Source organism: Vanellus vanellus (genome assembly GCF_965231255.1).
Source record: "Vanellus vanellus genome assembly, chromosome: 2".
In the NCBI taxonomy this organism is placed as follows: Eukaryota; Metazoa; Chordata; class Aves; order Charadriiformes; family Charadriidae; genus Vanellus; species Vanellus vanellus.
Window position 1 is genome coordinate 41,559,906 of NC_138906.1, and position 11,453 is coordinate 41,571,358.

General features: G+C 42.2%; 1 protein-coding gene across 1 annotated transcript in view; it reads left to right on the plus strand.

Annotated features, from left to right (window-relative positions):
* The window catches only part of KCNH8 (potassium voltage-gated channel subfamily H member 8), a gene marked incomplete at both ends in the record, with an annotated part of 202,445 nt that overhangs the window by 63,247 nt on the left and 127,745 nt on the right, over positions 1–11,453 (plus strand). The window contains one exon of the mRNA XM_082479203.1: positions 1,564–1,797. Within this exon, the coding sequence (XP_082335329.1) occupies positions 1,564–1,797 (234 nt within the window). The remainder of the gene's footprint in view (positions 1–1,563; positions 1,798–11,453) is intronic.

Genomic DNA, 11,453 nt, shown 5'->3' on the forward strand with positions numbered 1-11,453 from the left:
AAGCAAAGTCATAAGAACAAATTGATCACTTAATAAACCTCAGCATTGTCTTTAAAATACTGAAATTCTAGCAGTATCATGAGCCATAGTATTTTATCCCTTGGGTAAATAAATAGTAACGTAGCTGAAGTTTTTGGAATTTCATGGATGAAGAACTCTTGTGACAGTTAAGGCTGAAACAGACCTATTTTTCCTCTATTTTACTTTATGAATTCTGTCCCTCCCTTCCTCATTCATGAATAATATATCCCTGTATGGGGATTAGACATATCAACCTGAGTTTTCCATTAAAATCGTTCATTTTTTCTCTTTAAATTTATGAATATTTATCAAGGGATTCTGGGTTAGTATTTTCCCTTAATACATACACATGAATCCACATGCACATAATTCTGAAAAATGAGAGGTATCTGTCTGGGGACTAGACTGCTCCCAAGCTCCCGCTAGCAAGCTGTAAGGTAAACATTCTTTAATAAGCAATGGGCAAAAAATAGTCTTTCCTCCCTCGATGTGAAATGTAGACAGATTCCGCCCATAAAACTTTTTTTTCCTCACTTCAAGATAAGGAAACACAGGCAGAAAAACTGTATGAGAGCTTCATATATTATCTGGAAAGGATCTCCGTGCTAATTTAAAAAGACCGTAAAGTGCTAGAGCTGTTGGTGTAAGCTGAAGATGAGAGTCTAAGGCACAAAACCTTCAAGGACATTTCAGCAAAGGATGGAAATGAGCTATCAGGCTATAAGACTTGCCAAAGATTCGAACTCAAATTTGAAGAGCGCTTTTTATTGATTGATGTCCACGTCAATATACTATTCTTGAATTTATCATACATGATAGTTGCATCTTACGCATACTGAAAAATTAGAAAGTGCATTAAGGCATAACAGGATGCTGAATCTTTGAAATGTCTGTTTCATACAGGAGAAGTACAGTTGGGCTCTGGAAGACAGCTGACTGCTTTTGGATGAAAACTTTTTCCCTCACCATAAAAAAAAAAAGAAGAAAACAAAGGACATGCATTTCCATGTAGCCCCGGAATGTCCCTCAACTCTAATTTTAAGGAGTCCCTTGCAAAATTGTATAAAAGAAATTAGCTTGAGTGTCGATAAAGGTCAGCTTTAGCTTATTGAGAGTGTAGAGAGGTTAGCTTTTGTTTTAAGATATGGCTGTGTCTGTTCAGACTGCAGAGTAGCCTGAGTGGCAACATGACATACCACCTTTGTTATTTCTCCAAAGCTTCCGTGTTTGTTACCAGGCTTTGATCAAGTGGTTGTTTTAATATGCTAACATCCACCTCAGAGGCAGTTAAATTATGGCTTGAGGATGCAATAAGGCAAGCTGTATGTAACCGTGGGGAACCACCCTATGAAGATGCTCTATGGACAGTTAGACTTGATTTCATTTCAGACTAATGGTCTAAAAACAGAAGTGGCATTCTTGTTTGCAGGCAGTCGGGACTTTGCTTTTAAATGTATGTCCTATGTAGCTAAAGGAACTATTACGTCAAATGACGTAGAATTCCGACTGTAATTCCTGTTTTACTTTTGTGTTCTTCTACAGATAGTAACTTCATCCTTGCAAATGCTCAGGTGGCCAAGGGATTCCCTATTGTTTACTGCTCAGATGGCTTCTGTGAGCTTGCTGGATTTGCACGGACTGAAGTCATGCAGAAGAGCTGCAGCTGTAAATTTTTACTTGGTGCTGAAACAAACGAGCAGATGATTCTTCAAATTGAGAAATCATTGGAGGAAAAGGTAGAATTCAAGGGAGAAATCATGTTCTATAAGAAGAACGGTAAGTTTTTATTTCCTATTTTGTTAATCCCAAAGAATGAAACTTAGCGTTAACGCACACAATATATAGTACATATTTCTATGTAATGATTTTGTATGTCTATAATCAGACCTACAAGAATAGATTTGAATAAAGATATTTGGGTGCATATTAACACTATGTTTATATTAGTGTTACCGGTTTTATATAAGTATATGACAAGTTCCAAATCTGCACAGAAGAAATTCAGGGCTCTAAACTGCATTGTGAGACACTGTGTTACCTGCACTCAGTATGACACTGCATTTTCTACTTTTTTTTTTTTTTTTGTATTGGAGTTCTTACCCCTTATTGCTGAAACTGTAATTAAAAAAAATAATACTTACCAGAAGGTAGACTGGCTATGTAAAATTTCCAGTCCCATCAATAATATACTCAGAACTTTGAATGATCCAAGTGTCTCTCTCCACAGCCACTATATGTAAATACAATAATAATGATTTTTAAAAAATGGGTAAGTACTCTGAGTAAAATTAATATTTAAGTATGTATTGTCACACCAAAAAAATGTTACAGCATAAAGTAACTCCATAGACTTCACTAAATTTCAAGGTGCACCGCCAAAGCTTTCACTCCTATGGTAGGGCATTTATAAGGACAATTTTGCAGTGAAGATGAATGAGCCATGGAAGAAAGCACCCCAGGATGAACACTCATCAGCTTATTTCTTTTTGATCAGGTTCTTTCAGTGTACCTATTCTTTAAGTATTTACACTGCCATCATCCATGTGATCTTCAAACAGGTGACACTAAGTGTGAGATAGCGGTAGGAACGCAACAACCCCGGTGCTATAGGAGCCTTCACATGTGCTTAATGATCCATGGGCTCAGTGGGTCCATGGGTGTCTGTTGAATCACCTTCTGTTTTATCATATAGCTAGAATTTCTAGGCGTATGTTTAGGCCACGTGTTTTCCTCATAGATCCTACTTACATCTTTACTAATGAAACATTTTCACCGCAAATATTTTATTTATTACTATTATATTAAATACTTTAAAAAGTTTCTAAAAATTTCTAAAAGTAATGACTATATATTGACAAAAGATATTCAGCGGTTTAGAGTGTTGGGAAAAGGCAGCTTTGCTTTCTCTGACATACAAAAAAGGAGAAATGTTGCTTAGTTGGCTTGTGTTCATGACTGCTATTTTTCACAGTATGAAACGTTGAGGTTCTTGTGAAGATGCTGCTAAATACTTCCTCCTCTTGCCTTTTGGGGGAGGCTTGGGGTGGGGGGGTGTTTGTTGTTTTTTAACATTTAGAAGAGACTCCCATAGTCCCTTGAACTTGTGTTTCAGGAAGGTTATTCAATGAAACTGGTTTCAAATTTGTGAATCATGTCTGAATATAGGGAAAGAATTGTCTTAATCTGGAAGGATAAGAGCTGCTTTTTCTCCAGTATTGTATAGTGATGAGTGGTCACAGTGAGAAGAGGTTTCAACGTATGTAAATGAAAGAAGTAAAGCTAACATGTTCATTTCACTGTCTTGGTCCTGAATGATAAATTGTGATTCCATTACGAAGGGGTGCTTCAAATCTATAATAGATATGATTAGTGCAGGCAGAAAGAGATTGCAGGTCAATTTGCTTATTAGTGAGGTAGCTGAACCTTAGATAAATAGGCAAAGAGAAATTGTTTAGGATAAAACAATTCCCACAATCCATCCTACTTGCATCCCTTTGTATAGTTTGACTGGAAGCCATTCCAAGACATTTTCTAAGCATGAATAAATTTCCCAGACTGCCTATTATAATTTTCATTTTCATGTATTTCTGTACCACTGGGAACCAGAAATGAATAGGTATTAAAATAACTTGAGACTGTTCCTGAATAAAAGCAAAATTTATCTTAAAAATAATCTTGTTTTGTTCAACGGAGCTGCAAAGTGAAGACACCAAATTTGGTAAATCATTCATTTTAGCTAAATGTTTTGGGTTTGGGTTTTTTTGAACTTCTGAAGCAGCTATTCTTATTCAGCCTTGGCAGAAAAAAAAAAAAAAAGGAAAAAAAAGAGGTCTTTGTTGCAGAAAAATGTTTCAAAAATATTTTAATATTTAACAACTTTGGGAAAAATGGCCCCAAAATGACTGTATGGATACACTCAGGTTTACCTGATACTGAAAATAACTGCCAGTTGGGCTAGTGCCCAGTGTAATGCCAGGAACGTAGGCCAGCGGGAGACAAGTAACTAGCAACGTCTAGTTGTCATAGGGTTACATTTCAGTGTCCTGTTAGGACTTGAGGGTATCAGAGTGAAATGAGGTATCTGGCTTTAGTCCGCTGTTGAGAGGGACAGCCTCGCTGCGTAGGCCTGGCTACAAGACCAAACGAACGCTTTGAGGGATAACTTCAGGGACAGAATTTCAGCTTCAGGGATAGAATTTCAGCTTCAGGGATAACTCTGAGCTCACAGAATAGACTGAGATCCCTCAGCATACTTCTTAAAAGCTTAATAATGAGTACATCATGATAGAAAATGACTATTAGAGAAACACATTTATGAACACAATAACTTATTCTGGGTTTCTTCTGCTCAATTTCATCTAAAATACAGAAGCTTGACATTTTTAATTAATTGTTTTGTTTGTTCCATAGGTGTCTCATCTTTGCAGAAAGAAATTCACGCTTCCAAAACTGAATAGGTGTTGATTTCTTAATTGCCACATTTTTTGATATTCTGAATTTGATTTAAACTCAGTTTAAAACTGATTTCGTTTTTATCATTAAGTTAGATTGTTCATTCGAAACAAGTAGCTATTCAAGCTTGGGACTTAAAGCTCTTACTAGTTTTAATGTGAATTTAGTAAGCTTGAATATGGGGCATTTCACAGTTACTCAGCTTTCAGAATTCACATAGTGCTTCTGCTCACTAATTGTTGGTTAAAGGAATGAATGTTATAACTAAAGCATCCCCAGCAACCCACATGTAATTTCATGGAAGTTCCAGGCTGCTCCGAGTTTACACTGCAGCAAGCAAGAATGGTGTGCAAGGGGTTGGAGAGAGTAAGATGGATTACCTGTCTGTGGGATAAAATGTAGGATTTCATTGTCTTTGACATTTGGGTTTGGATCTTAATGGAAGGATGATCTTCAGCAGTTGTACTCTGACCAACTAGAAAACAATCCTCCCGGAGTGACTGGAAGTGGATAGGAATTTTTCTCTATATGTCTTCTCCTTTTAGCATTTTAACGAAATCTTAGAGTAGGATAAACTTGCTGTACCTTCTAATTCAGGATATTTTTTGCCACGTTAGCACAGACCGCTATTAGAACTGTGGCAGCAGTAACAGCAACTTCAGAGAGAGATGTCTTTTGAAAATCCCACTCAAAATACACTTTTCATCATAGTTTCAGTATTTATTTTGGTTCCTCATTTTCTAACTTTATACTTGTCAGACCTATATTGGTTTTTTGAAGGCAAACAGAAAAGGAAACTATTAAAAGACAAAGAATTCTATGATTATTCGCTTCTTCAGAGAGCTTTAAAATGGTATATTTTAGGAGCTGATTTTTTAAATTATTTTTTTCTCTTACTATTTCTACACTTTCTTCAAAACATCTGCAATAAATTAAGTTGTCAATTATGATAATGGAAATGCAAAGTAACATTTTTTTAATTCAAATTAGTTGTGAGGAAAGAACTCACTGCCTGGATATAGTTTTTAGAGTAATCCAAAAGCAGATGGACACTGCTAAGGACCTGCATTTAGACAAACCCTTCTTTTTGTCCCTGTAGACCACTGCAGAAATTTATCAATAACAAGTACACGTAGTTAAATAAGGTCTTCACAATCCTCCAGACTGAAGTACAAATAAGCAGCAGTGTGGATTTTTTTCTTTTCTGTTACAGCCTAAGAGGATGCTACAATAAGCCCTATAATCACTGACTTAGTCCAGTCTAAGCTCTCCATCTTCAATTGCTGAGAAGGTCATACCTTGGTTCCCTTATGGACCCCATCACACTTATTTCCCATGTCTCAAAAATCAGTTAGTGGTCTTTAAAAAGGGGTCTGTTCTTACACACACCCTTTTAAGACCTGCAGTAGTCGTACAACCTTCCTTCATTGAAAGGAATTTGGCCTTTCTGTACACGTCTAACTTGTATGGAAATACTGTGTAATAAGCAATGGCCACTTGTCACTTATGGACGTTTGAGAGGCTTCAATGTAGTGTCCCTCATGTCTGTGCACCCTAGCAACAGGGCTGTTTGCACAGGCGTTTCTCAGCAATTAAAAATCCCTGCTACAGGAGGACTGGAGTGAGTGGAGATTGCTGGAACCACCATTACGAGTTGCCTTAGGACTTGGCTGCAAGCAGAGTTTGCTTCATCTGTGGTAGACCGTGGGGACTTAAGGGACACTTTGTCATCTTCTACATGTAAACTGATTCAAGCACTTTCTGAGGTTTGTCTTAGAACTGTGCCTTTTAAGTCTTGGCCCTGCTAAGTAACCTGTATGGCCAGGAAGGCATGATATATTTATTTTCTTATTTTTTTTTATTTTAAGAGTCAGTATGATTAAATCAAGGTATGTTGGCTGTTCTCATCAGTGTAGGATAATACATGTTTTAATAATTCTATATCCATATCTGGAAGGTCAGGACCAAGGCCCAAACCACGACACCAAGATATTCTTTCAGATGAGTGGAACGTGAGTGGAGAAGGAGTGAAAGTCAGAGCTTCTCACTGAGTTACCACCAGGCAGAAGGCCATTTGAAATGTTCCCTGGGAACTACAGGCCAGTTAGTCTCACCTCTGTCCGTGGGAAGGTAACGGAGCAGAATCACAGAATAGTCAGGGTTGGAAGGGACCTCTGGAGATCATCTAGTCCAACCCCCCTGCCAGAGCAGGGTCACCTACAACAGGTTGCACAGGACAGCGTCCAGGCAGGTTTTGAATGTCTCCAGAGTGGGAGACTCCACAACCTCTCTGGGCAGCCTGTTCCAGTGCTCCACTACCCTCAAAGTGAAGAAGTTCCTCCTCATGTTAAGATGGAACTTCCTGTGTTCAAGCTTGTGCCCATTACCCCTCGGAGAGCAACTCATTCTGGATGTCATCTCCAAACACGTTGAGGAACAGGAAGTTATTGGAAGTGGTCAACATGGATTTACCAAGGGTAAATCATGCTTGACCAATCTGATAGCTTTATACGATGTTATAACTGGTTGGCTGGATGAGGGTAGAGCTGTAGATGTCATCTACCTTGACTTCAGCAAGGATTTTGACGCTGTCTCCCATAACATCCTCATTAGGAAGCTGAGGAAATGTGGGCTAGATGAGGCAACAGCAAGGTGGATTGAGAGCTGGCTGCAGGACAGAACTCAGAGGGTTGTGATCAGCGGCACAGAGTCTAGTTGGAGGCCTGTAACCAGCAGTGTCTCCCAGGGGTCAATACTCGGTCCAATCTTGTTTAATATATTCATCAATGACCTGGATGAGGGGACAGAGTGTATCCTCAGCAAGTTTGCGGATGATACCAAACTGGGTGGGGTGGCTGACACCCCAGAGGGCCGTGCTGCCATCCAGCGTGACCTGGACAGGCTGGAGAGCTGGGCAGAGAAGAACCTAATGAGGTTCAACAAGAGCAAGTGCAAGGTCCTGCACCTGGGGAGGAAGAATGCAAAGCACCAGTATAAGTTAGGGGCGGACCTGCTGGGAAGTAGTTCTGAGGAGAAGGATCTGGGGGTCCTGGTAGATAGTAAATTATCCATGGCCCAGCAATGTGCCCTTGTTGCCAAAAAGGCCAATGGGATCCTGGGCTGCATAGGGAAGAGTGTGGCCAGTAGGTCGAGGGAGGTCATTCTGCCCCTCTACTCTGCACTGGTGAGGCCACAACTGGAATACTGTGTCCTGTTCTGGGCTCCCCAGTTCAAGAGGGACAGGGAACTGCTGGAGAGAGTCCAGCGTAGTGCAACTAAGATGATTAAGGGATTGGAGCATCTCCCTTATGAGGAAAGGCTGAGAGAGCTGGGACTCTTTAGCCTGGAGAAGAGAAGGCTGAGGGGAGACCTTATTATGGCATACAAGTATCTAAAGGGTGGGTTGAAGGAGGATGGAGCCAGGCTCTTTTCAATGGTTCCCAGTGGCAGGGCAAGGGGCAACGGGCACAAGTTAGAACACAGGAAGTTCTGTTCAAATACACGGAAAAACTTCTTTACGGTGAGGGTGACAGAGCACTGGCACAGGCTGCCCAGGGAGGTTGTGAAGTCCCCTTCCCTGGAGATTTTCAAGACCCGCCTGGATGCAGTCCTGAGTAATGTGCTCTGGGCAATCCTGCTTTGGCAGGGGAGTTGGACTAGATGATCTCTAGAGGTCCCTTCCAACTCTGAAAATTCTGTGATTCCGTGAAATCTAGGTGTTCTCACAGAAGCAGCAATGACAGCCACAGGCAAATGAAGAAACCTCAAGCCATCAGACATTGTCTATAGCTTCTGCCATGGTTGCAGTCAAATAACGTGGCTACAGGGTAACAAAGGCTCCATTGCATTATTTGCGGTTAATGCGTGACTTGCATTAAGCAAACAAAGAAAGGGTTTGATAAATGATGAGTTTAAACTTATTTAAAATTATAGAAGATTTAATTAATTATTAAGAGATTTAAGGAAATTTGTTTTTCTTTAAAATTAAAGAAAACTAGGCTTTCTTAAAGCTTTTCTTCTCTACAAAAAAAAACCACAAAATATATTTTGCTCTTTGCAGAAATGGCATCCCTTTTTTCCAATAAGAAGTTTAAAAACCTACTTTCAATGGTTGTCCCAAACTATCCTGTAACTTTTTGAAACATGGGAATTGTACGGTACCTTTTTAATATGAACTGACACCCTGCTTTAACAATATTCTGAAATCCACCTTGTCTGGGAAATATTAAGCCCAGCAGTTAGAAAAGAGGCATTTATTAGAATTTTCTAACTGGGGGAAAAAAAATAATTCTACACAGAGACATCAATTTTCTAGTGACGTTTAGTTACTGATGTAGAGGAAGTCACTTGACAATTTGCTTGGCTGGATAGTTCTCAGCAATGTGACCTCACCGCTGCTCCACTGCTGCTCCACTGCTGCTCTGCCTTAAAAACTTGGCCTAAAAATAAGAAAGCTAAAAACCTTTTGTGGTTGGTTTGCTCACGTTATCTAAATTATAGTACAAAATACAAGAGGAGGGGAATAAAAACAGTAAGCAACACTGAAAATTTTATCTGATGGTAATATCTAATTGCAATTACATGAGCCATAAACAATAGTTTTCATCTTTATAAAAGCATTGTCTTTTTTTTCCTCCCCCCCTTCCTTTTCCCCCCCTTCCTTTTCCCCCCCTTCCTTTTTCCCCCCTTCCTTTCCCCCCCTTCCTTTCCCCCCCTTCCTTTCCCCCCCTTCCTTTCCCCCCCTTCCTTTCCCCCCCTTCCTTTCCCCCCCTTCCTTTTCCCCCCTTCCCTTCCCCCCTTCCTTTTCCCCCCTTCCTTTCCCCCCCCTTCCTTTTCCCCCCTTCCTTTCCCCCCCTTCCTTTTCCCCCCTTCCCTTCCCCCCTTCCTTTTCCCCCCTTCCTTTCCCCCCCCTTCCTTTTCCCCCCTTCCCTTCCCCCTTCCTTTCCCCCCCCTTCCTTTTCCCCCCTTCCCTTCCCCCCTTCCTTTTCCCCCCTTCCTTTCCCCCCCCTTCCTTTTCCCCCCCTTCCTTTCCCCCCCCTTCCTTTTCCCCCCTTCCTTTCCCCCCCCTTCCTTTCCCCCCCCTTCCTTTCCCCCCCCCTTCCTTTCCCCCCCCTTCCTTTCCCCCCCCTTCCTTTCCCCCCCCCTTCCTTCCCCCCCTTCCTTCCCCCCCTTCCTTCCCCTTCCTTCCCCCCCCTTCCTTTCCCCCCCTTCCTTCCCCCCCCTTCCTTCCCCCCCTTCCTTTCCCCCCCCTTCCTTCCCCCCCCTTCCTTTCCCCCCCCTTCCTTTCCCCCCCCTTCCTTTCCCCCCCCTTCCTTTCCCCCCCCTTCCTTTCCCCCCCCTTCCTTTCCCCCCCCTTCCTTTCCCCCCCCTTCCTTTCCCCCCCCTTCCTTCCCCCCCCTTCCTTCCCCCCCTTCCTTCCCCCCTTTCTTTCCCCCCCCCCTTCCTTTCCCCCCCTTCCTTTCCCCCCCTTCCTTTCCCCCCCTTCCTTTCCCCCCCTTCCTTTCCCCCCCTTCCTTTCCCCCCCTTCCTTTTCCCCCCCCTTCCTTTTCCCCCCCCTTCCTTTTCCCCCCCTTCCTTTTCCCCCCCCTTCCTTTTCCCCCCCTTCCTTTCCCCCCCCTTCCTTTCCCCCCCCTTCCTTTCCCCCCCCTTCCTTTCCCCCCCCTTCCTTTCCCCCCCCTTCCTTTTTCCCCCCTTCCTTTTCCCCCCTTCCTTTTTCCCCCCTTCCTTTTTCCCCCCTTCCTTTTTCCCCCCTTCCTTTTTCCCCCCTTCCTTTTTCCCCCCTTCCTTTTTCCCCCCTTCCTTTTTCCCCCCTTCCTTTTTCCCCCCTTCCTTTTTCCCCCCTTCCTTTTTCCCCCCTTCCTTTTTCCCCCCTTCCTTTTTCCCCCCTTCCTTTTTCCCCCCTTCCTTTTTCCCCCTCTCCCCCCCTCTCCCCCCCTCTCTCCCCCTCTCTCCCCCCCCTCCCTCCCTCTCTCCCCTCCTCTTCTACCCCCCTCTTCTACCCCCCCTCTTCTCTTCTCCCCCCCTTTCCCCCGCTCAGTAGTCATTAAGAAGTTTTATTAAGAAGTCTTTCTCTTAAAAAGCAATATAGTTGCAGTGCAGTCTTGAAGTGTGTAGATGTTTTAGAGACAGTCTCAGCTTCTGCAGCAGAAGAGGCAGACAGGGCAGACTTCTGCTCCTTCAGAGAGCCCTGGCTTAAATTCTGTAGAGCCTCAGGTGAAGCGGTCAACGAAGGCCTGTGAGAAGACACAAAAAGGGGATGAACTTCAGTTAGAAGTTAAAAAAAAAAAAAAAAAGGCAGTAAAATCCCCTGCGTGCAATGTGATCTAAAACATCTGAGATCTTTTGCTGTAATTTAGTGAGACTTCAACAAGACTGCTGCTTACGAACTGACGGCACTGATATTTTGTTCTGATGGCGCTTGCGGTGACATTGGTTAATAGCTTCTTTCAATAGCAACGTGATTTATTAAAAGCATAATTCACTGCGAAAAGATTTGCTCTTCTAGAAGCACATTGATAAGTAAATAAAACCGTATGAGAGTTTCCTGCTGCTTACTGCATTGCTACAAAGTGATGGGCTCTTCGTTGCTTACAGATGCTTACAGATTAGTGTTTCCACACAGGCACCCTGGGTTTCCAACTGCACTTAATATGAATGGCTGTTAGTAATACTGAATACAATTTTTAACTTTTTTTAAAAATACATTTCATTATGATACTTTTTACAAATCCATTTTTAGGAAGAGGTGTAGGTATTTATTCTGCAGTGAGATGTTTGCACTACCTCAGACTGGTCACTCTTGAAATTTTCTCACAATTTTATGGCCACTCTGAGGCTGCTGATTGCCTACGTTTTATTTTTAAGAGTTTTACATCAAGCTTTAGCTAAAAGCTGACTTGTATCCCCATGCTGCACCATGCCCAGTTAGGCTGTTCTTTGGATAAAGAAAGATCAAAGTGCCATTTCTCCAGATGACTACC